Source organism: Genypterus blacodes, unplaced genomic scaffold, assembly GCF_046128005.1.
Source record: "Genypterus blacodes isolate CSIRO-AG114 ecotype Tasmania unplaced genomic scaffold, CSIRO-AGI_Gbla_v1 ptg000067l_1, whole genome shotgun sequence".
Classification (NCBI taxonomy): Eukaryota; Metazoa; Chordata; class Actinopteri; order Ophidiiformes; family Ophidiidae; genus Genypterus; species Genypterus blacodes.
The window spans coordinates 2,475,935-2,502,040 of NW_027466879.1; the positions used below are offsets into that span (position 1 = coordinate 2,475,935).

Consider the following 26,106-nt stretch of genomic DNA (forward strand, 5'->3'; position numbering starts at 1 on the left):
TCCTTAGCGTGGAGCGAGTGAAACAAACAGACTGCATCATCACGCAGCAACCATAACCTTTCATAAAGAACACTTACTATTCACCCATTAGCAATGACATAATAGGGCGAGCACCTGCAATTAAAGTATTAACCAACCAGCCTGCTTACTTTGGAGATATATCAATAGAGAACCACAATTACTGCCACTAATCTAAAGCCTCATCACTGTTTTGTTGTTTAGCTGTGTTTTGTTCTCCTGACAGCAGGTTGATCTGGTTTATGAACATATTTCTACCATGAAGGTTAACTTACACATTTTTGCTCTTCCATCACAGCCTCTGTATCCACACACACACACCTCTGAACCCCACCACCTTCACACACTCTTCCAGCTCATTTCTTACGTGTTTGCCTTGTCCTTCTCTCTGCACACACACACAGGACACCGCCGACATTAAAAACAGGTTTGAAAACAAACAGCTGAGCAACGCCGAGGCAACCGTCCATCGCCATAATGGGGTTGTACTCTCAATTCTCGCTGATGATTAATCTGCCACTGATACAAGCGATGAGATCTGTGTCACCGTTGTCTGAATTGGCTGGAATTAACTTTGTTGACCTTTATTTGTAGATGGTTGTATTGCATTAACGTGAATGAAAGACAGAAATCTACTTCAGCATGATTCAGCACACGACAAGCAATAGATCATCATTTGTAATTGGTAATGGCTTTCAGCTGCTCTGTGGCCTAAGATGACAGCAAATCCACAGCAATGAAAACGTACAAATGGTTCAAGCTACAGGCTTTAAATGACAAAGGTGAATTCATTTCAATTACAATGAAAAATGGCACTGAAAGAGGCTCGATTGGAAACTTGGAAAACCTGAAAACCTATCAGAAGCCTTGCAGCGATGATTTGTACTGCAATAAGCTTCCATGTTGGTAGAAACACAATTTGTGGCTAACAGATTTAGTCTGAAATATTGAGAACAGGACACCAAGCCAACCTGGAATCAGGGAACTTGTGAAATGTTTGTATGAAGCAAAGACAAACACAAAATGAAATCCAGTTTCTCTTTTCCTCTGCAGTCTGCTGGCTGCTTCCTCTGGGTGAAACTCACATAATTCATTCTGATGTTTGTGTTGATTTGCTGATCAAACAGCAGATCGAAAATACCAACAAGTAAACAAGCCGACGTGTCTCAACTGTGTGCATGTTCACCTGACAAAAGCAGAGATTGTTTGGATTCCTTGTCTTGTCTTGGTTACCTGGTCATACATGTCTCATTCCTCTGCATAGAGAACTGCATAGTTTTCAATCAGCACGCACACAGAATGTAAACTAAGACATTCAAACACAGCAGCTTGTACCTTAAAACAGCATCTGACACCTTCTGCAGCTTCACCTACTCCCTGCAACGTCCTGAGCCGGTCTGCAGGGTCTGAGCTCACATTGAAGGCATTGAAGGCATGTCTAACAGATCTTATCACTTCAAAAGCCGCTGTCATCCATTCCTTAATTTGTTCTTGTGCAACCTACTGCACTTGATGTAGCAGCTATCAAACACAGCTCGCCATCAACGGTGTGAACCAACAAACGGCAATCTATTTACACAAGTCACGATTCCACCACATGTGTTGCATAAAAGACACAGTTCGGAACGGTGATGGCTGCACGGTGTCAACAGCTGTGTGACGCCTTCAGCAGCAGGCAGGCAGGCAGGCAGGCAGGCAGGCAGGCAGGCAGGCAGGCAGGCAGGCAGGCAGGCAGGCAGGCGGGCAGGCGGGCGGGCAGGCTCAGCACAATGAGATCAGTTACTATGTTCACATTCACTCAGATGATTTCTCTGGACTGTGATTAAAGCAAATATGTAAGGTGCATACATGTGTGGAATGAATGGGATTACACAGTGAAGGAGCTGCATGATCACTGACCAAGATGTTTACATGCCTGGATACATCTATTTACAATTGCGTAATCTAGGTCGGTTACTTGAGGTAATTCTACTGCAAATGATGTTGATTTTCGAGAATCGGTTCATTTATGGCAGTGTAATCGGAGTCTAAACAGGGATTTCTTACAAACTAGGTCTTATAATGGAGCCTTATGGAAGCCTGAGTGATTTCTTCAATGGCAAAAAGATGGAGGTCAGGTACACAACAGCATGTGTGGACACAGAGCCGTGTTATGCTACGGTCTCAAATATGTTGTTCTCAAATCTACCTTGGATACAATAAGATGGTGACCCACAAAGACACAGTGAAGAACAAATTTGTATCCATCTCATATCTTAATGTAGAAGAGCTTTTAGTGGATTGTTCCATGGATCACATTCTCTATAGACTATAGGTGGTAAGAAAACACCAAATATCTTTAACAATGTTCTAATTTACCAAAAGAAAAATGTCAGGGCCCTAGTTTGGACATCATTTCCAGATAGTCATCGTATTTGTGCGAGATACCAGCTTATGTAAGATCCCAGTTTCATTCCTATAGTCATTGGACATATTCCTGCTTAGAGGCGTGTAGTCCTGTAGTCGTGCAGTCGTGGATTGACTTCCTGTCCTGACGGCAGCTTGCAGTGGTGTGAAATTTTAAGAAGGTATAAGAAGAAGAAGAAGAAGAAGAAGAAGAAGAAAAAAAGTGCTTGGAGCAACAGTGTGGGCAGGCGTTTACTGAGGTGTGAGGTTTGGTTCTGGACAGATGGGCTGCAGTGAATCCCTCCACAAAGCACTGAGGTTAAGACGGCGGCCCCCAGGTCCAACGTCTCCCCTGTCCGTCCAAAACCTACCGGCTCACAGTCACGCCACGTCCATCTGCTCCAGTCTCTCCCTTTTTTCTGCCTGGGTCAGAGTCGCATCCCTCACTGCTCCACTCCCAGCGTCTACGCTCATCCTGTCTGTCTTTCTCTCTTTCATTCCAACCCTGTCAGACTGCAGCAGTATTCTGTCCGTCCCTGCTGTCCATCCTAACCTCATCTCTCTCCCATTTGGTTTTTCTTCCTCTCATCTCTTCTCCTCTTCTTACTCTCTTGCCATCTTCATGCGTTGTCTTTCTTCTACCCACACACTCATTCAGTATTCATATTTGCGAGAACATTTATGAACATGGAACAGAGCACGAGCATCTGCACCATTTCCAGAGAGGAAACCGAGATTTCTCTCTCTCTCCTTGCCTCTCCTCCTCCTCTTTCTTATCTTAGCCAATCCAGATTCTGGTTTTGGTTTCGTGTTGCTCTTCTTTTTTTAGACTGAAAGCCATGTGCCACTCACTCCTACTCTCCCTCTGCCTCTTTCTCCATCTTTTTCTCCCACTGCCACCCACTCAATCCCTTTCACCTCTTCCCACTCCATTTTCTCTTCTTTCAGATGAAGTAATAGTGTGTGCACGGCATAATGCAAGTGGGTATGTGTGTGTTTCTCCCTGTGTGTGTGTGTGTGTGTGTGTGGTGTATTAATGTTGGGGTGTTAACATATGTGCTCTGACAACCTATCTGTCTCTTCTGTCTTTCTGCCATAAACCAGAAGCAGATTTGTTTGTCATTTTATCGGTCAGATACTGAAAATAGCTGCTGCGGTTTGGACCGTGATGCGACACACTGCAGTCGTAAGCTTTCAGTGTTGTGTAACCGTCTTAAATAATAGGTCAGGTGCACTTGTCAATGTCCTGCAATGATACAACATCTGATCTTGGTCACTGGTATTATTCTTTTGTAGCATTCTGGAGGTATTTGGTTGCACTTACCAAGCCTGTAAGCCCAACAATCCAATCTATAAACCACCAAAAGCTACTCTACATGATGTTGTACGTTTACTTAGATACAAATATGTTCACCTTTCAATCACGTTTGACCCTGGATAACCATTCATTTTTGAAGGATTTGTAACATTACAGGGACGGTGAGTGAAATATCTGTGGAATAGTTTGGGCCTGAATTCCGTTGAGCCAATCAGTGAGTGACCATTACATTCTACTTTCAATGACATCACATCTTGACTCATTATTAAGGACCTCTTGGGAGCTGTGTGGTGGTGAATACTGTATGAGAAGGAGACTTTGGTTATCACTTTTTAATATCCAGTACAGTAGATACACATTTAGTATAGTGTCATATTTCAGAACTTCAGCTGATTGTGTGGAGGCTCTGATGTTGTGAAGACAGAAATTCAAATTGTGCAAGAGTTGTACTTGAACTCTGGCTTTGGATGAGATTTCGAACGAAATCCAAGATAATAAACAAGACAAAAAACTCAAATAAAACCACCAAGGTTTCCCCTGAACATAGACAGTACCAGGGGGGCCGCCCACGAATCGGTCACTAACCCTGTGGACACTTTCAGCTGTGTACTACTGCTGAAAGTCAGTTGTTGCACTTCCACAGCCTCCTCTGCTGCGCTTGTCCACATTATTCCTGAAGACATTCATCATCCATCACTTTAACATATGCAAACACTAAAATATACGAGTATAGTGGTCAACATTTTCAGTTTCAGCCCACTAAGAAGATTTGTCCAGGGGGAAACACTGCAATACTGGTCCAGGAAGTATAAAGGTTGTTCTTCTGTTTCAACAAACAACTGCAGATGATTCCTTCTAATCTCTTTTTTTGGCAAGTGCCTGAGCATTAAGCAGGATCACCCCCCCCCCCCCCTAACGTGAACTCATCAAAGACACTACACTCTGCTTTGGGGGATTCTTAACAACCGTGTCATCTTCAAATGCCATTCCTGATCCCAAACCTATCCGTTCCTTTACACGCGTGTTACCTTAGGACAACAACAGTGGCAGCCTCAAATTACCACATTGATTCTGGCAGCAGGCACATCTACCAAAGAAGACTATAGATTACTGCTGCTGCTGCTGCTTCACACAAAAAAAGGCTCTGTGATTGCCTCACGTAGCTGTGGACAGGCAAACATCGACACGTCAGGCTGAATCCACCTAAAGGCACGAGTCGATAGAGGACGAGGCCCCAGAAACACATACATGATACTTTTGCCTTTTTTCACGATCACTGACTGGTGGACAGCACCCTTCCCCATCCTTAAGCATGACATCATGGAATAGGGATGAACTGGGTGCTGCACACTTAAAGGCTGCATATGCATTTATTCAAATGTGATTCTATGCATTTATTCAAACGTGATTGTGCCTGTTGCGTGCGCTGCCTCTCTCTTATCTTTGACACAACAAATGTCAAACCGGAAAGAGGCAATGTAGTGGAAGTAGTAGTAGAAGTAAACGCTGGTGTGTGTTTGATTATTCGTGTTCTCAGCACCTTTGCTCGTCTCCAATTCCTCTGCTGCCCTGATGTATTAGTGAAGACTACAACAGGTCAAGAACTGCTGCTGCATTTCAATTATGAGCTGGATCCTCTGGAGCTGGTTTGTCTCTTTTCAGATGGCCGTGCATGCAGGCTGTCCTGTCTTAATGGACGTGCATCCTCCAGAGGATCAAGCCTTTGAATTGGCAAACAATATACGTGCCAACTCGTGTGTAACAAGTCATTAATTAATTTCTACAAGCATTTGCAGATTGACACAGAATCTCAGTGTTCTCTCAGGCTGGGATTCACAGAGTAAGCCTGTTGTTAAGAACCTGCTCCACACAAAACTTGCCCACCATCTGTGACATCAATGATTTTGCTTCTGCACTTGGAGCAGCTGAAGATGACAATCATTTTAAAGAAGAGCTACATGGAGCAAGTCACGTGTGTTTGAGTGTGTGTGTGTTTGTGTTTTAATGGCTCCACAGGGGCTGAATTACATTTCCTGAATTGAGCAGCAGTCCAGAGAGGAACGCCCTGTTATCAGCGCATCCATGGTGACAGTGATAAACGGGTGTGACATTCCTATCATCTATACCAGCTTCTTTTTTTAAACCCAACCATGTCACACACACACACACACACACACACACACACACACACACACACACACACACACACACACACACACACACACACACACAGTCCCAACCAAAGGCACAACAGTGGAGGCATGTAGGCTGAGCTGCAGATCTATATCAGTCAAGATCAATCACCCCAACAAATCAACCAGGTATCCCAGGTTTTACACTTAATTTCCTTCTACAGTTAATTAAGTCTCTATTCAATTTCATGTCATAGTAAAATGAATATTTAGCTGTTTTGGTGGTTAGTTCATCATGAGCACTAGCTACTGTCAAGTGACCCTCTGGTGTCTTTAATCCTAATTTCCGATTATGTCATATCTGATCAGCACCTGTGTTTAGGTTTTACAGAGTAAATCGAGCAAAATGTCATTACATAAAGACGAATTCCATCATTTAAGGGACATTGGCTGCAATATTTAAAAAAGCATCATTCTAACAAGTCCAGCAGCAGCAGCAGCACCAGGACTCTAATCTCATTCAATCAACCGCTCAAAGTGTCATTCTGCAAGACTACTAGCCCAAGGGTACGAGTGCCGAACCACGATGAAAACAAATGAGTCATGTCACTCAGCTGAACGTGCATGCAGCTACAAGCACGTTTCCAGGTATTAGTCTTGTCCCAACCGGCGGCTGCTCACCTGTATTTTCACGATGCCTCGCCGAGACCCACTGTGTCGGTTCCGCCCGCTCGGCCATATCCTTCCGGCTGCCTCGCTCTCCCCCGGCACCAACCAGCCGGCCCAGGAATCCTCAATGTCCACCCGAGAAAATTATGATTTAGCGGCACACACACACGTCATTGGAACAAAACGGGATGAATGGACATCAAAGAACCGGAGCTTCCTACGATATCTGGTGTCAGGCAGAGCTGATACGGGAGCGTATGCCATCAAACGTCGTAGGCGGCACACCGGGCCGGTTCTTCCCGTCTTGGGGGGACCTGGCGGCGGGTTGGACCTCTAGTAAACTGCAACACGTCGTCGGCTGTGGCAGCTCACTGACTGGGTGTCTTTTTCATGTCCCCCCCTCCTCCTCGCCCGGCCGAGTCTCGGCATGCACAAAAGAAGTCAGTCCCTCGGCTTGGACGGACAAGATGGGTCGCTGGGTTTCCAAGGTGTAGTCGGTAGCTCGGGTCTATCATCAGTCGGGCAACTCCCGAACCACAACGCGGATAGCAGCTAAACGGCATCAGCATTTCCCGAGGAGCTGGCCCATCCCCTCGGACATTTCCCCCACTGGATTTTACGTACGCACGGCATATTCTCCTTCCGTTTTCCGCTCGCTGCCGCTGGAATGTGAAGTCGTAGCCGAGCATGTTACGTAGCTCATTTTGTTTACGCACACCTGACTCGGTTTTTTTTTGGTAAATGGAAGACGCGTCGACGGTTTACGGAGAAAGGGCGCCGCTAGTGGCTTTGTGAATACCATCAAATCAGCTCGGTGACGAGAGAAGGGCATATTGTCGACATTACACACTCTGTACGTCAGAAGTCGCGCACACACACGGAGCGGCTTTTTACACACACGTTCGGTCCGTTTGAGCTGTCGGCCGGCGTTCGGTTCGTTTTGTTCGACATGTCGGCCCGTCACATCAAAAGGATGTTAAGTGTGTTTCGCTCCCGTCGTCGTGCCACTATTACGCATGTGCGTGTCAGTCTTGGCGAAACGCAAGCTTCGTAACCATGGCAACGCCGTAGATTTTTCGGCACCATGGCCAAATCAATTACAAATCAATAGACCGTAGGCATAGGTTTCTGTTGTCAACGTATAAAAGCCGAAACCATTTAATATTGATTGTCTTAAAAGTCTCATCTTATTCTAAGAACTACATATAATGAAAGCCTTTTTCTTAAGAAATACAGTTTTTCATATTAAGAAATAAAATATTTTCTCTATATCTTTATTTAAGAAATCTAAAGATGCTGTTTATTTGATCTATTTCCCTTCATGTGTGTAATTATCCCTTTTCCCGAACAGGTTGAGAGTGACTAAACAGTGCCCTCTAGAGGCGACATCATATATTTAACATGGATCCACAAAATCTGTATGGAACCTCTGTTGGTTTTTTACGCATCTTGTAACTTTTGTTTATGTCTTGTAAAATTGAACTCTAAAAGTGTCTGTGGATTGGGTGATCAAGTGGCTGTAAATTATGATGATCCCCTTTTTGTTATTTTACTTTGATTTGATTTTACGAATAATTATGTTATGTTATATCATTATGTTACATTTTAAACTTGTTTCTAATCTAAATGTTAAAGGCCTGTTTGAAGACAAACAATTTGTAAGAACAATCACAACTAAATTTGGACCTACAGTACAATGTTTCAGACCAAGATGACATCAGCAGTGAAAGCACAATGGAACACGTGGCCTACAAGCAACATCTTTGTCAACAACAAGCACTGATATAAACACATGGATTTCCTCTCACATTCACACAACACTGCTGAGCTCAGGGCCTGGAGTTGTTTGACTCCTGTCTAAAAATAGACTGGACGCTCAGCTTTGCAATGTATCTATCCATGAATCTATGTGTCCAGCTAGGTACCACTGTGCATGCTTGTAATATTTAATATACCGTGTTATTTATAAACATGTGTTGCCGCGTCAAAATATGATGCTTCACATTTATATTCCAAATAAACAACATCACTTATCTCTGCTTTATCTCAAAAATGACCAAACTGCTCTGCTGTGTTGTGTGAGCTGAAAAGTGTGAGATGATGCACAATGAGGAAAAACACAGGCGTATTATAGAGCATTGATGATGGCTGCATTCCACTTAGGTGTGACTTAGGGCTCTGGAGTTGTGCCTAATGACTCACTGGGTAAAATGGAACAATATTTTAGTTCAATATTATTTTTTAAAGGTTGCATTTCAATGTTTATCTGTTATTATCGAACAAAATGCTAACGTGTTGACATTTTTTGTCATTTGTCTATTTTAAGTATCACCTGGGTATTAAATGTGTGACTTGTCTTGTCTGGACATGGGACTTGAGTACCAACACTTGAGACTAATTTGAGATTCGACGTCGTCACACCTCTGCTGATAGAATTGCTTTTTTTGCTCAAGACCCTATTTATAAATTGCTGAATATCTCGCAACAATAGAGAGAATCTAATACATGGGAGTATATTTATTCAAAATGACACTCACGACATCCCTAAAAGCTACCAGGATTACACAATGCTCCCATAGCACTAACCAAGCACGCAAAGATAGATTCCCCCCTATGATGAGGATGAAATGGTACATCCCAGTCTCTCCTCCTCTCTCTCTCTCATTCCCCTCCCTCATGCTTTTCACAGTGTCCTCCATCTCCCCAATGTCTCTCATGCTCACATCTTAAGGACATTCTGACTTCCAGTGATTGCTGTGGTGCATCATTCATCCATTATTCCTGTGACATCCTTAAAGCTGAACAGGTATGTAACGTTTCCTCTCATCACACCACAGCAGTATTTGACAGCAGGCATGTATAAAGGCCAGATTACATTCTGCCATCCAGGATTCGATGACATGGTTATTCCATTTTTATAATATTTATTCTTTTCTTTCCTTTTTTCTGATTCAGAATATCTGCCTGAGTATCAGTGATTTTCCCTATTGCACTCTCTGCTTCTCCCCTCCATCTTGTCCTCCATTTATAGCACATATGACTCATGCAGTTCTTCAGGGAGAGCAGAGAGCAGAATAGACAGATTAAACCTGTGTTATGTTGCAGTATCTAGATTTAAGTCTTCTCAGAGTGAATGAAATAGAGGTTTGGTCCTGAGCTGTGAGTGTGACGTGCAGCTGCAGCACCATTCTCTCTTCTTCTATATGGAAACTAGAGGATGCTTCCACAACAAAGCTTTCCACAGGAAACAGCCATAATGAGATTTCTTCAGCGGACTATTATTTGACAGCTGCTCTAGTACAAATAAACAACCCCCCCTGTCCCTCTGTGCATCACAGTGTTCCCATCAATGTTGTCTTTCTCCAAGGTCACATTTTAGGCCCCACTTCCACATGACTACTCTGTTGCTGTACAACGACAGCTCAGATTTTAAGCCTCTATCATACTGGAGCAAGTGCACCATAGGGGCAGAAAGTGCAGACTGACTCTTAGATCAGTGGGATAATCTGTGCCTGTTTCTTTTCAGTGCAGCAGCACAGAGCTAACGTGATCCAGACTCCCCGTGACAAGACCACACCTCTGTCCCCGTGTCCATGGAGGCCAAGGCCAAGTCTGGGGCTCCAGCACCCAAGCAAGCACCTAAAGCAGAGAAGAAGGAGCCAGCAGCCCCACGCAAGGCCGACCCTGCTCCTCCAGCCCCTGAGCCTGACAATCCCCCTCCACAGGATGGTGCAGCAGAAGCTGAGGCATCAGCAGAGGCTGACAATGGTGCAGCCTCTGGAACAGACTGTTTGGAACACCTGAAACCCTTTCTCATTGGTGGTGCAGTCATTGCTGCAGGAGCCATTTTACTGGGAGTGTTGATATTGGCGAAGAGAAATTAAAATCAAATAGATTTCACAACCTACAGTATTTATTGGTTGATGGTTTAGTGGGTCACCTGCAGATTGGTTCACAGACAGTTACGGTAGAGATGGGGGATGGGAGAGAACATGTGACCATTCTTTTTATTTCTCTCTGCTTTCACTTGTAGTGAAGTGAATGCATCAAGATTTGATCAACACCTTAGAACATAAGTACATAGTATATGCATGGCTTCGCTCAGATTTAGTTACTGCAATAATCTGTTTCATAAAAGAAAACTCACACTGTAGTTTTGTGCTTACAGGCCTTAACTCTAAAAATAGCCCATTCATTTGTTGTCTTGCTTAATCCAGTTTGCCCAAATACTGATAGAGGTTTGCAATATTTGTACTTTCTTTCACTGGAAATGAGCTTGGCTACATGGAGATATTACGAAACTAATTTGTGAGGTTAAAACTGAATTCACCAGATATTATGAAAGGTTATTCCTGATTCGGGGTAGAACACATCTCGTCCCAGCAGATCAAAAGTATTTACAGAAAACTGAAGACTACAATGCATAATGTCAACTTTTCCAGAGAGAGAACACCAAAGCATACACTTGTTTGGGAGGTGTGTGTGTGTGTGTAGGTTTGAGAAGAAACGTGTGCGTGATTACTGTCGTATGCAAGTTACAGAGAAGAATAGTGGATTTATTTCTTACTGTAGAATAAGAGATATCTATTTTACTGACAACTGATGTGACAAATCAACAATCTTTCACTTCTCACACAGCTGTCTCATCATGCTGGTTCAGACCTGACCAGTCGACAGTGTTTCAGAAGCAGCTTTGAATGCTGCTGCTGCTGCTGTTTGTTTCTGTTCTCTCTGTGCTCCTCTTCTGTGGTATTAGGACAACCCAATGTTAATCAATGTATCAATGTATCTTTAATTTGGTGTGATGACTCTAGATGGTTTTGAAATGTTGAAGATGGGGTTTAGTTAGATAAACAAATTTTGTCGAGCACAGCCAATTGTCGCTGCTACACACGACTGTCAGCTCACATGTACAGCTCATAGACATATACCTGTTACATGCAGTAGGTAGATAGCAGAAAAGAGCCCAAACAGACACTACTACACTACACATTATGTAGATGTCAGGGTTTATAGGATTCAACAGGTCACTGTAGACAAATACTTCATTGTAATCAACACCCTTGCACACTACGCCAACACCAAAAAACTTCACATCACATTGTGCAATACAGTATATCAAATAAAAAATATTTCATGATTTCAACAGCGTATAAATGCAATAATTCAGATAGGGTTCCTCATTTTAGCACCTGTGTCGTAGCAAGTTAATTTACATAAATGATTATGACAATGATGTGGCGAGTGAGGATGATGTAATGGATGATTATGGTGATGCTGCTGACGATGATGATGGCCATGATGATGGTTTTATGATATATTCTTGATCTATATTCTTATTCTTATATTCTTTCTTAACATATTTTCCTTTGCACTCTCCTCTGCCCTCAAAGCTCTTTAATGTAAAAAAGAAGAGATTGTAACCAGATATTTATTAAAGGCAGTGAACCAACCAAGTCCATATTTCTTTGAATTCAAGTCTTCTCTCAATATATAGTCATTTAAGATTTTGGATTATGAATTGCAAATAGAGTCTTAACTCCTACACATAAATTAGAGGGGATCTGAAACGTGTTCGCACTTTGCCTCATCAAATACATACACACACGTATTTAGTCTCGAATGATTATACATTACATTACGATCATTTGGCAGACGCTTTTATCCAAAGCGACTTACATTACATTACCACCCTTCGCAGAGGGGGGAGCAATTGAGGGTTCGGTGCCTTGCTCAGGGGCACCTCGGCAGGGGCTCGAAGCAGCGACCCTCCGGTTCCCAAGCGGAAGCACTACCCACTGAGCCACTGCCTCCCTTATACAAAGCAAATACTGACTTGGAAGCCCTGCAATCACAATCATTACAATGTCAACAATCGTTTTAATATTAAGTATTCATTGGCAAGTGTGTCTTGAATAACTGAATGATCTGTACAAATTATATTCTTTGTAGCGACTGTACTTTTATCTTGAAGGATTTATAGCGGAAGTCGTACCTTTATTGTTGCTCTAAGCGGAAACCATGCGGCACAGCCATCGTCTCGTTCCTGCTGTGAAATCTCGTGTCAACGCTAGCTAGCTAGCTTCTCACAACAGAGAGGCATTTACTGCATAAATACATAGTAAACCAGTTTGCCGACGGTGAGCAAATACATCTTAAGGTTATGTTGTATATGATTTTAATTTGGTGTTAATTTAAATGTTAGTTAAGTCATCTTCTGGCAGCATCTTACTTTGTTATCATGAGCGGTTTGCTAACAGTCCACTGTGTTATGTTGTCATGTCGCTCTCGTCTTTAACATGTTAGTTTGTCGCTTTAAGCTAACCAGTTGCTGCCCTAACTGTTATGCAGAGAATATATTGTGATGAGTAGAATCTAAATTGCTTTCGCTAGCAGTTAATAACACTGTTTATACTACAACGTGGAGTCGCTCGTGTAGTCCATGACGTCATCAGTCTGCTTCTCGGGTGTTAACGAGTTTGTTGTGCTTCTCCTCCCAGGTTCACGATGATCATCCCGATACGGTGCTTTACCTGCGGGAAGATCGTAGGGAACAAGTGGGAGGCGTACCTGGGCCTGCTGCAGGCGGAATACACGGAAGGGTGAGGAGCTGCAGTGGCCTCGGTGGCCTCAGGGTGTCGCTGTAGCTACGTGTATATTGCGCGCTTTGAAGGCGCTGCTTTGATCTTTGTGAACGAGGAGAGAATACATATTTAAACCCATTTCCCTGTTGTCTCACAGTCCAGCTGCTGTCCGGTTTAGCACAGACAAAGTAACTTCATCCCATCAAAACCTTTATTGCCCATTCAGTATTTGAAGCATGGTTGTGTCTAAATTGTGGCTCAAGATGCAAGTAAACAGAGATAATAATGGTTTCCCTGAGGCCATTAAGCCGTCATCCTGCTGCTTTCATTATTTACTCTGACCTACATGTTTTGAATTTTTCATTATTATTCCCCCGTCTCTCTCAAAGTGATGCTCTGGATGCTCTGGGCCTGAAGAGATACTGCTGCAGACGGATGCTCCTCTCTCATGTGGATCTCATTGAGAAGTTGTTGAATTACGCTCCCCTGGAGAAATGATCACCTGCAACAAACTGCTACATAGACTTGAAACAGAACAGCCTCAGTAAAGTTACATTTGCTTGTAACAAACAAACCGCAGTGACGATGAACATTATTCGTTTGTTTCCTTTCTTTCAGTTTTCTAAATAAACCTGTTGAATGACATTTTCTATTCCTGTCTGATTCAGTTATAATCATAGTCTACAGTTAAGACATTATATTTTTTAGTAGTAAAGGAGTCTAGTGTGCTGTGCATCATTAAGCAGTCACTTACTTTGAGAGGAAGTTGTTTTATTCCATAGCTATAACTTTATAATCACTCTGGATACTCATTTTAGAAGCTGGTTTGTATTTGCTAAATCAAATTCCGCTAGATTTGCATTTTATTAAAGAACGATTAAATCCTGGAACACGACTGCAGGGATAGAAAAACTTTGATTACTAAAGAGTGATTTTCCAACGAGTGTTTTAATATTTAGATTTATATACAATAAGAAGGGGTGAAAACATTCTATGACATACATGAAGAGTCTTTACATGTATAGGTTTGACTTCCAGCAACAAATGTACACCTACATTTCATTTAAAACAGGTTAAAGTCCCAAATCTGCTCACAGATGAGTAGAAAACAAAAATAATAAAAAGGAAAGTTTCGGAGTTAAAGTCAGTCTCATTGCCGTCACTCCTCCGGATGTTTATACAACTTTGTGCAGAAATCAAACGTCCAAAAACAAAAAAGTCCTGTCTTCACTTAGAGACACTGCCAGCCTGGGGAAAATAAAAACAAATCAAACAGTGACTTAACAGATTGAGTTAGTTTTTAAATGATATACAGCTGAGAGAAGGAATGGTTACACATCTGATGGAACATGGACAGATGCAGAGTAGACCACCAGTCGCCACCATGTTCATTTACAGAGCCAGAGTTCAACCGGTGAGGAGGGGAAATGGAGAGAATGGGCTGGAACCTAAAGGGTTTCTCAGTCATTTTTGGTTTCTCATTAAGGCAAATTTTGCGAGGGCTGGATAAGTTTAAGGGAAAGCTGAAAAAGGGATTTGTACGTTTGGTAGAAGATCATAAATACTAACAACCACAACATGGTGCCGATGATGTCATGCAGTAAGAATAGTCCAGGTGTGATGGAGCTTGATGATCATCGTAATGAGGAGAAGCTCACCGTGCCAGCTAGCGGTATCGGTCTCTGTGTTCTCTGTGTCTGTCCCGCTCTCGCTCCCACAAACGCTCCCTGTCCCTTTCTCCGCTGGCAGAACGCCCCCGCTGTCTCCGGGACATGACTTCGAACGGCTCCTCCCTCTCTCGCTCTCGGTCGCGCTCCCGCTCTCTGTCTCGTCCCCTTTCCCGCTCCCTTTCCCGCTCCTTTGAACGACTTCTAGACCTGCAAAGAGAAGAGTGACATGTCCTGTGTTTACACCTCAGTATGTGACAGCTGTGAGTCTGTAAGAGAGTCTGTGTGAGACAGGAAGATGAGAGTCACAGCTGGAAACAAACCTGTAGCCGCAGTTGCCCTGGATGGAGACTAGACAGTCTTTCAAGGAGGTGACCAGGGCTTGGCAACGCTCGTCTCTGAACACTCTGGACTGCTTGATGATGGCGATGGCAGTCAGAAGCGTCTCCATGGCGGCTCGCAGGTCTCCTGAATTAGGCACAGACACATTTCAAGCAGTGAGACATTTCAGAATTGTTTTAAAGAAGGACAAACATGAAAACTTAACACCCTAAAGTCTAAAAGGTCTATAAGACATCACCACAGCCTTCATTTGGTTCAATGTTTCATCACTAATGCTTGCCATTCCATCTGCAGTAGAGATGTGGCCGGCTAATGTGATTAGTGACTAACACTGTGGTCTGAAGGTCTCTGGCTACCTGGGCTCCTCTGGTCCATTATGCAGCAGCTGAGCCGTGGTACTCACCGGTCGTGGCTCCTGACACGGCCTTGGTGATGGCACTGCTGGCAACAGCTCTATTCCTATTCATTAGCTCCTCAAAGTCTCCGTCGGTCGATTCAGACGTGTTTCTGAAAGACACACAGATCAGCGGTCAGAGCGGCGAACAGAACTAAAGCTCTCCTCCAGCCTCTCACCTCCCAGACCTGCTTACTTCTGCTGGCTGTAGGCTTTGCTGCTGTGTCCGTCCTGCACCGGCGTGAAGAACGCCGGGTTTATGTGGAGATTTGGAGACGGCTGTGGCGCGATGGGGACGGGATGGACGGGATGAACGGGATGAACGGGATGAACGGGATGAACGGGATGTACAGGATGAACGGGATGGACAGGATGAACGGGATGAACGGGATGAACGGGATGAACGGGATGGACAGGATGGCCGGGGAACATGTGGTGCGTCGGGGGCGGGGGGATGTTAGGCGGCATCCCGGGGAAGGGAGGAGGCGGGTGAGTGAGGAAGGGGCTGGGCATCGGGGGGAAGCTGTTGGGGAGCGGGTACGATGGGAAGGGCGGCAGCAGAGCGGACGAGCTGGGCTGCTGTGAGAGCAGGGACGGGATCTTCTCTGAGTCCGAGTCCTTGGAATCCTTGGGAGCGCGCAGAGGAATACCTGGAAGCACGGAGCAGAGTGGGATTAGATGGCAGAGGAGGAACATGACATCATCTGGGTCATTTTGTCGGCGTGATGCAACGTTCTTACGTTTGTTGGCGACGTCCTCAAACACGCCCAGGTTGTGGCGAGTGGCAAAGCGACAGTCGATCTTGTCACCGTTGAGTTCACATTGTGGCACTTTCTCCAACAACGTTTTGAGTGACATTTCTGAGGACACCACAACTTCTGCATAGCTTTAACACAGAGAACACACACACATCAGATCACCGTGACTAACACAGATTTATATTGTAGAGCTTTCTCTGTGTGTGTGTGTGTGTGTGTGTGTGTGTGTGTGTACTCACCCTCTCGACTGGCCGTTCATTTTGTTCTCGGCAAACTTGATCTCAGTGATGTCCTTCACACCCAGAGTCTGAGCCATGGTGAGGAGGTCCTTATCAGACGTCCACTGAAGAAAGAGATGGAGGGGAGGAGAGTTACCTTTGTTAGTGAACGACACAGAAACAATGAGAGAGCAGACAGTTTCGTCTCACCATGATACAGACTTTAGAATTCAGATTGTGAATTTGTTCATTCAATTCTCCTTCTGTTTTCTCTAACAGTAAAGAGACTCTGGTGCACACACCCACTCTCTCACACAAACACACAATCTCTCTCACACACACAAACACACTCTCTCCCAGACTCTCTCCCACACGCACACACTCTCTCTCTCACACACACACAAACTCTCTCCCTCTGACTCTCTTTCTCAAACACACACACTCTCTCTCTGACTCTCTCTCTCACACACTGTTTCACACACTGTCTCTCTCTCACACACTCACACACACTCACACTCACACACACACACACACACTCACACACACACACACACACACACACACACGCACACACACACAAACACACACACACACACACACACACAAACACAAAGCCTCACCCAGGAGAAGTTTCCGATGTATATGGAGAACCTCTTGAATGGGTTTGCTGCTCTGACGCTCTTCTGTACAGACTTCCTGTTCTCCTCGTTGCTCTCCTGCGGTCCTCTGTAAACTGAGACACTCTTGCAGGAAACCTTCCTGTGCTCCTGGTTGACCGAGCCGGTCAGCACGGCGTCGTAAAGTTCATTCGCTTCGGCACTTTTGTCGAAGTCGGCGTCCTGTCGGGGAGACACACACACACACACACACACATCTCACTCTGAGGCTGTGAGGAAGTCGCTCACATCTCTGATAAAATAGTTTCCAAGATCACGATGATGTCACTTTCTTAGATAATATCCATGTTAGCAGAGAAGAAGCAGCTTCATATCTGATCTCACATCACAGACTCCTGTGGTCTAAGACACATGTTAGGTTTCTCTATCCTTACCTCCACCAAGGAGGATAAGTTCATGTTTTAGTTTTTTGTTATGTATTCAGAATAACATTAAATAGTGAGAGATTTTAAATGAACTTTAGGTGAGTCTAAGGGACTGTGGAGTAGATTTGGAGGCATTACTGAGTCCAGATCCAGATCCAGGTAGTTCATGTAGTGTGTGTGTCCCATGATGGACGACCATGAGGTGGATGCTCAGAGTGTATCAGGGCTTTACTACGGATCACTGACAGGCTTGGTATCCTCCAAATCGGGGGTGTTTGTATTCACAGTCCAGGAATCTGATTATTAAACTCAAACTATATTTAGTTGTTATGACAGATCAGAGTTTGGGCTCTAAAGTCTGTTGAAAATGTGTTTTAAATCCTGCAACATCCAGTCAGCTGTGATCTGTGTTGTGATCGTGAGCACAGATGCTGAGATCTTACTGAATTCATTGTTAAGGTTCCACCCCCGTGTTCCCTCTGGCTGTGCAGTCAGACGCACGTAAACACAAACTAACCTCGCCGTCGTTCTGGATCAGGTCTCCGTACAGATCAATCAGCTCCTTCTGCTCGCTGTCCGCCGCCATCCTGCAGGCCTGCGGGGATCCAGGCGACCGCACTGCACCGCAGCGTGTGTTTGGGTTCAATGTAGTCGGCACATACATACGCACAAACACCTCCACAATTACGAGCACAAACAGATAACAGGCGCGCCGCCAAAATACGTCGGAGTTTGTCCTCCGCCTTGTTTCCGCCGCTAGCTTCAGTTGGCTAACCAGCGCATCCCGCAGCTCCGCAGAGATTTGTAGATTATTTTACAAACTAAGTATGATCATAAACCGAACGGGCGGCCAAGTGAGCAAACACTAACACTTAATCGGACGGGGCAGTGCAGAGACGCATGCGGTTACGTGGGATGAAGCGCATTGCGGGTACACTTCCACCATCTACGGCTGATGGTGATGCTAGCGGAGCATCTCGGTGCATCCGCGATATGTCACCGCCTGACAACAACAAAAACAAACCCTGGTTCCGCCTGCTGTGGGTGATCAAATGTGGATGAATTGACACAAGCTTGCTACAACGCTGCGAGGGAAATACAAGAGGCAGCGAACGCACCGCACTGTAATCATTGATGTATTGTTTCTGCTATATAATATTTACCATAGCAACGTGGCGTCGGTTTACGTCATTCGATCTGTGATGTGCTTCCGGTTAGCTCCTACTTAAAGCAAAGTTACACAAGCCGTCGTGACCGTGTGAGAGGCGAAACGAAGGATCAGAGAAAAGAAACACACAGCGGGTCAAAATGCTTTTAGTACAAAGAGTAAGTAAAGGAGTCGTGCATTTATTTGTGCCGTTCTTTCCCTCGAAGTCATTTGTATTCCGTGTTTTGTGTGATAGAGGACAGCAGGAGTGTGTAATGTTATGAAACCGTCCGAACAGTGAATATCAGCGAGCCAGGTTTCTGTTGTGATTCATTTTCCTTTGCATTTGAAACAGAAAGAGATATTTACGCACTCGTGTGGTGTAAATTGAATTTTCGAATATATTTTCTTTGTTATTGATAACTTACACACGCACATAGCAGTTGTGTTGCGTTTACGTTCTCAACAAAGACACGGAGGAAGGTCAAGATGCATTCACAACCACAAACATGCATGTGATTCTTGACTCTCTCAGTTAGATGAAATATATTACTGGTTGAATTCAGGGACATGTGTTTGTCTTTCTTCTAATTTTGTACCCAATGTGTTTTAAAATGTGTTAAAATGAGTCTTATATTTGTCAACAACAAAACTGAGTGCAAGATTCCCTGTAAGAAGTTCAGCCCATTGTTATACCTTAAACATCACTTGTGTTTGTGTGTGTTAAGCTTGTAAGCAGGGCCTGTCAGGCAGCACGGAGGCCAGCAGTGACTGGGCTGATGTCGTCCCGGGATTACCGTGGCGAGGCACCGGAGGACAGCAGGGGCGACCTGATAGAGATCCCTCTGCCCCCGTGGGAGGAGAAGCTGGACGAGCCCGTCAACATCAAGAAGAGGCGCCTGCTTTACGAGAGTCGTAAGAGGGGCATGCTGGAGAACTGCATACTGCTCAGGTGGAGAAACTGCACACCTACTTCCTGTTTGACTCAGCTGTCATCTATTGAGATATACGATGGCCCCCTTATACACACACACACACACGTCACACACAGAGTCCAGTCTTAAACCTTCAACAACAACAAAAGTGACCTACAATGCAACAGCAACAACATTCAGATGGACCCCAATGTGATCCACACACACACACACACACACACACACACACACACACACACACACACACACACACACACACACACACACACACACACACACACACACACACACACACACACACACACACACACACACACACACACACACACACACACACACACACACACACACACACACACAGTCATGTCACGTCACATTGGGCTTGTTAGTGTGTAGGAAAGATTTATGGGCTCTAGTTTGTAAAGACAGCAGTCTGTCCCTGCAACCTGACAGCATCAACTCGTGTCCTCTGAAACAATGATTTATTGCCCGTCCTCTCCTGTCCTCTCCTCATCACCAAGGACTCACAGAGCTGTGACATTTTGTTGTTGACCCCCAGTCTTGTCAGACAGATTTACTACACGATGCGGTAGATTTTTAAATCGGCACGGACAATGAAAAGCAAAACAGAGGTTAGAATTACGCTCCATAACTATAAAAGAGTAGCACTGTGTCTCCTTTAGTGACAGGTGAAACATAAATATTGTATTGTAATCTAGTGCCCTGATCTCATTTGGGTCTCCAGTCCATTCATCAGCAGCTCAGACAGATAATTAGGCTTTCACATTTGAATTAAAGGCTCGGACTCAAACCAACTCTTTGTCTCTCTCTCTTTCTGTTTCCCAGCCTGTTTGCAAAGCAGTACCTGAACACGATGAGTGTGACGCAGCTGCATCAATACGACAGACTGATTAACGAGCCCAGCAATGATTGGGACATCTACTACTGGGCCACAGGTGAGAGCAGTCAGTCAGCATGACCTCAGGTAAACACATCAGAGTTTGAAAACCTCACAGCTGTTTTATTCTCTTTTCTCTTCCCGTCTGCAGAAGCAAAGCCGACCCCTGAAATCTACCAAGGAGAGATCATAGATATGCTGATAGAATTCACAAAGAATCGCAATCAAGAGCAGAGGTTGGACGCTCCCGGGTTAGAGTACCTGGAAAAGGAGAGCCAATGAGGCAGAGACTCTTTGATGAACAAACCAAGACGACTCGGTCATCAACTCTCCACTTTGGTTCCTGTAACATTCAAGGAACACTTCACTGTTGAGCTATGGTGGAGGAGAAGTCTTCAGTCAGCTATGTTGGGGAGAGTTTGGTGGATGAGGAGGTTTATTGCTGCGATGCGTCACGATGTGAGGAAAGTGTTCCAAATACGTCAGATTGTTTGGAATCTCATGTTGCAGACACGGAAAAGGATCAATAAGGTATATCAAAGGTGTGATGTCATTAACGGTTGACCTTTGATCTGTATAGCCTTACTTGTGTACAGTGGTCATTGTGTTTTATCTAATAAATATTGATCCTCTACTCAGATTTGGTGGCTTTTTGATGAATTGCATGAAGAGATGATGTCATGACAGGAGGGATGAACAGTTATGTGACTGTGTGTGAAGACTGCAGTACCCACACATGGACACCAGAGAGAAGCACATTTCTTCCATCGCCACCAAAGCACACACAGCTAATGGTTTATGCAATATACATGCAATATACAGCAACACAATATAATACAGCGTTCTGTGTGAATGAGGTTCAATTTGAAGTTAAAGTCAGCGATTCTGGACATTTGATGCACGTGACATTAACATGTTGCACTCATTCAGTCACACAGTGTGTCGGCATGTAAACACGGTTCCTTCCTGTATCAGAATCTGTCGACTGAGGGTGAAATTCCTTTTTTTCTGAGCTGTGAGTCATGTCAGTTCAGTGAAACCTGGTTCTGAGAGCAGAAGGCAAAAGCCCCGTGGCCAGCATATGTGCACGGAATCACAATACGGATGACAGCCCTCCTCGTGTATGGCCACAGAATCATAATGAACACACAGCCACACAAATAAGACGTCTAATGCTCCAGCATGGGATGAACGCAACTCTCCCTCTCATGCAAACGTCCACGGAAGGAAATCAGCGAAATCCGGCAACACGTCTGGTCTCAGTGTGTCCTAAAATAGAGCAAAGTGATGTCAGAAGGGCTCCCCTCTGTGTGCACTCTGCTCCTCTGCCTTCTGTCTCATTATGTGGCTCCATGCAAACAATGATTAATGGGTGTAACATCTTTGTTTGTGTTGCTCGTCTCCCTCTGTGTAAATGCTTCTCTCTGGCTGTACTTTTGTATCAGCAGCCGGTCTACCTTAAATAATAACCATACCACCTGTAGATCCCATGTGCACGTGTTGCAAAATCCCCGTCTCCAGTCCTCTGAAGCTTGTTTGGAGGGTATATTCATCATTGGCCCACGCACGCCTACTGTGCCTATCTGTGGACCTGCTCTCTTGTCATCCTCCACGGCTGCTTCCTGCGTCGTGACAGCTCTCTCTTTTATCCGCAGCCCCGCTGTCACCCCCCTGTTCCTCTGGAATTTCCATCTCGTGTTCTCTTGTTTCCTCCCTCCTCCATCACCTGCATCCCAACCTTTGTCTCATCGTCCCATGGCTGCAGTGGAGCCGCGAGCAGAGAAGCACAGAGGTGGAAAATGAGAGGGAAGTTGCGGATTCCTCTTTGACAGTTTGAAGTGAACTAGTTAAATATTAAACACACACCTCCACCACGCTGCAAAACACAAGAGTGTGTAGGAGGAGGAACACAGGCAATTTCCTTAATTCTAGTGATCTCCTTCTAAAGGTCTGTGTTAATTACCCTTACGCTCTAGGTCCTATTTCTTGCCCGAGGTTGGAGGGAAAGATGGAGGGAAAGATGGAGAGCTTGAGTATTTCCCAGCAGCATTTGCAGTTTGGCGACTCAATTATGATGCAGCGATTAGCGTGATCACTCGGCCCATTTATTGCAGTTAAACAGCTATGAAAGAAGACGTTGATGCTAATCAACACCCAAATCAAACAAAGTAAGTAAACTGTTTGTCAGTAAGTCGGCAGCCAATCTGCATAAAGATTTGTGATTTAGCCGTGCTTGGTATGGGCATTTAGATTGTGGCGCTCTGCAAAATAAATGGAATAAAGCTTTTTCCACAAGTGGAGACCAAATCACAACAATTTAAATAGTGAAATCATATTGGATGGAATGAAGAAATGCATGAAAATGGAATGGAGGCGGAGATTGAAGGAGGGAATGGTGGAGAATGGTGGGCTAAGTAGGGTAAAGGGATGGGATGATGGGGGTGGGGGGAGAGATGAGGAGATGATTGGATGAGCGGGGTAAGTGGATAGCCGGGTGACGAATGAAGGGATGAGAAGATGATTGGATGAAGGATGGGGGAGGAGGCAGGGAGGAGAGGAGAGGATGAGTGGGTGAACGGGACGAGGGAGCGCATGGAGGGACGGATGTAAGGAGAGGATGCAGGCAGATGAATGAGGATGAAGGTGAGTGGGGTCGCTTCCTTTTCTCTGCACTGTAGAACGCCAACAAACAAGACAAATGCACATCAGAAGAATTCATAACATACCAGAAGTATCTTTGTTTTATATACACATTTATATTTGTATATACACTGTACAGACTGCAAAAAATAAATGGTTGATATGTAACATTGTGCAACCCACTGATGTGTAACTACAAACAAACAAGGCAGTGAAAGGGGGGGAGTGATACCAGGACACACAGATATCACACACACACACCCCAGCAAATACTGATGGCTCCATGTTACACACAGCACACACAGTCACAATCATCTGTACAGTAAATCACTTAAATGAAATCAGTTGCTGGTTAACCTCTCTTTGTCTCAAGCAGTCCCCCTAAGAGAATGTCCTCAAGTCCTAAAGTCCTAATGTCCTAAATGTGAATGTGTTCCCAGACGATTCCAGTTAAATTTGTCAAAAAAATTAAACAAAACTACCAAAAACGGACTAATATCTTAATTTGCATCAGACTCTTAGAGTGACTCACTGAGCCGTTGGAATGTAATGCTTGTCGGCAGCGCTCAGAGTGATGCTTTGTTTACACACACACACACACACACAGACCATCAGGAACGGGAGATGACTGTGTTCCCGGTTATTTTTGGGACCGGCGCTCCGATGCTCTGCTCCGACCTGAGACGTAGCAAACTGTGATGCAGAAGAGGAGGATGACTGTCTTCCGTCTTCTCACCTTTTTTTAATTTCCCCTCCCTGATACTTGGAGAGGGAGAGGGGGTAGAAGGAGGAGGGTGGGGCTGGTTGAGGGGGCATATGGTGAAGAGCAAGGCATGGCGGGGTTCATAAGGCACACACACAACACTTTGTGCCAGAAAGCATGTGTGCACAACGGGGGAGATTTGGGGAATCGTCAGCTGTGATGTTCTTTTTTATGGTCTGGTGACAAAACTGGAAGGACACATATGCCTGATGACTGCAGCTACACCGGGCTCACAATACAACACTCAGGGCTGGATTCCATCTCTATTAGGTCTGATCTTTGTGACTCTGTTCACTCTATGTTCACATCTCAGCATCTGGTCACATTTGCAAAGACACAAGACTTCGCTATCAGGATGTGATCAGGACACAATCCATACAAGACGCCTGAATGAACTTCATGTAAACTGTGTGTATCTTGACCGTTCACACTGGTTTAACACAGCTCTGCTCTAAAAGCTCACATATGCACAAATTCAACACACACATGCATGATAAACAAACAACACACACACACACACACACACACACACATACACGACATATGTTCCTCCCGGCCACATACCTAAAAACCCCTCCATGCTTATTTGTAACCAGGCTGCAGACAAACACGGCAACAGACAAAGTGACACAGATGTGATCTCCGTAGTATTGCGGTTGTGGCGACTCAGTGTTGGCACCATGCAGCCTGGGGGGAAATCAACATGGAGGACGGCTACAACAGTGATGGGGGTCACTGAAGAAGACGAGTAGATGGCAGATTTGTTAGTCGAGCTGAATGTGAAGAAGCTTCCATCCATCCCAGCCGAGCACAAAGGAACATATCACAACAAGAGATGGCAGAAGAATAGCTGAACACTGAGCAGGGCGCCATTTGTTGTTGTTGTTGTTGTCAGGGTGTGTGTGAATGTATATCAGAGTTTTTGTAGATTTGGTTGATGTGGCGTTTGAGGGCAGAGCTGTTCCTGAATGTGAGCCATCAAGTCAGACATCAACATTGAGCATAGAGGTAAAGGTAAGTGAAGGTAAAGTAGCTTCCGAGACCAAACGTCGATATCTGCTTGTGTCTGAACTCCAGCCAAGTATTGACCTCTGGACTGCTTTATCTGGGGATTGTTCTAAAGCTAATTTGAGACATTTTTTCCTTTCCTCCCATCCGCTCTGGGTGCTCGTGTGATACATATTTACCTCCTCCCGAGCTGACATCTTAAACCGAGGCGGCTTAAAGCAAATGAACCCTGCTGTGAAGAGAGAGGTTTGTTCCAGCATCGCCGAGTGCAGCAGCGATTCTTTAAGATCATCTGTGACAACTTATAAAAAACAGATTTCTTTGTACATCTGCATCATTTCATACAGAATAAAAACAGTAAACAATGTTCTGTATTAAACTGGCAAAATAGAACTCAGTGCAGACACACACACACACACACACACAGAGGGACTCACAGTAAATACAGTCGCACAAAGGAACCTCCACACAGTGCAAACATACACACATACAGTAGACAAAACCTCACGTTGGAATGTCAAAATGTGTTTTTCATCACACAATATTACTCTGAAATATTTATTTTCATCCTTTCTATTCAATCTGAGACTTGAGGAGCGTGACGCGTTCAGGCGTAAAGCTCTCACCAACGCTGCAGTGTAGATTGTGTAATGTTGTGGTGATGTCATGATGGGGTCATGATGTAACGTGGGTGATGGGAGAGGGGGGGGGGGGGGGGGGGGGGGGGGTTTGTTACTGCATACTCATGGTAAAGTGACCTCCTCCCCAAGTCTTCCGCTCTCTCTATCAAGGGCAATGCTGTAATCGACAATATCTTTAATTCAGCTAAACTCACACGGGACCATTTCTTACACACACACACACACAGACACGCAGACACACAGGCCACTAATCCGCTCTTGTGGTAAATGGTCTGTGCTTCTAGGATGACCTCACATTCTCCTTCATTCACACACTGATGGTAACCTGCAGACCAGGAGCAGTTTGGGGTTCCGGCTCTCTGGGAGGAACCCGGAAGCTTTTTTCTTATTTTCTTGTGTCTGGAAGAACATCTTGATTCTCTAAAACAAAAATATAAACACAACATTTACACTTCACTCTTTTTCTGTCTGTGTTCTTTTCCAAGGAAATAGTAAAGTCAGCTTCTTTTTTTTTTTTTTACACTCGCTCACTGGACCGGGACGAAAT

General features: G+C 44.6%; 4 protein-coding genes across 5 annotated transcripts in view; 2 read left to right on the forward strand and 2 right to left on the reverse strand.

The window, feature by feature from the left end:
• The window catches only part of dagla (diacylglycerol lipase, alpha), a 28,894-nt gene extending 21,625 nt beyond the window's left edge, over window positions 1-7,269 (reverse strand). Inside the window, exon 1 of one of the 2 annotated variants that reach the window (XM_076155465.1) lies at window positions 6,535-7,269. The gene's annotated coding sequence lies outside the window, so the exon portion shown is untranslated. Of the gene's footprint in view, window positions 1-1,353; window positions 1,430-6,534 lie in introns of those variants that run through there. The other variant, XM_076155466.1, reaches the window with a different exon arrangement.
• A 5,263-nt stretch (window positions 7,270-12,532) lies between these two features.
• polr2l (RNA polymerase II, I and III subunit L) lies at window positions 12,533-13,751 on the forward strand. Its single transcript, XM_076155822.1, has 3 exons — window positions 12,533-12,662; window positions 13,023-13,124; window positions 13,496-13,751. Exons 2-3 carry the CDS (start codon window positions 13,030-13,032, stop codon window positions 13,602-13,604), a joined length of 204 nt encoding a protein of 67 aa, XP_076011937.1. The 5' UTR covers window positions 12,533-12,662; window positions 13,023-13,029; the 3' UTR covers window positions 13,605-13,751.
• Window positions 13,752-14,035: 284 nt separating this feature from the next.
• On the reverse strand, window positions 14,036-18,506 carry LOC143004699 (cleavage and polyadenylation specificity factor subunit 7-like). The gene is made up of 9 exons (XM_076155820.1): window positions 18,045-18,506; window positions 17,106-17,324; window positions 16,507-16,610; window positions 16,250-16,395; window positions 15,706-16,159; window positions 15,519-15,622; window positions 15,097-15,241; window positions 14,765-14,983; window positions 14,036-14,354 (listed from the first exon to the last, which is right to left on the reverse strand). Exons 1-8 carry the CDS (start codon window positions 18,189-18,191, stop codon window positions 14,773-14,775), a joined length of 1,530 nt encoding a protein of 509 aa, XP_076011935.1. The 5' UTR covers window positions 18,192-18,506; the 3' UTR covers window positions 14,036-14,354; window positions 14,765-14,772.
• A 157-nt stretch (window positions 18,507-18,663) lies between these two features.
• On the forward strand, window positions 18,664-21,140 carry sdhaf2 (succinate dehydrogenase complex assembly factor 2). Its single transcript, XM_076155821.1, has 4 exons — window positions 18,664-18,853; window positions 19,403-19,626; window positions 20,456-20,565; window positions 20,659-21,140. The coding sequence occupies exons 1-4, from the start codon at window positions 18,836-18,838 to the stop codon at window positions 20,787-20,789; spliced, it is 483 nt and encodes a 160-aa protein (XP_076011936.1). The 5' UTR covers window positions 18,664-18,835; the 3' UTR covers window positions 20,790-21,140.
• The last annotated feature ends 4,966 nt before the right edge of the window (window positions 21,141-26,106 follow it).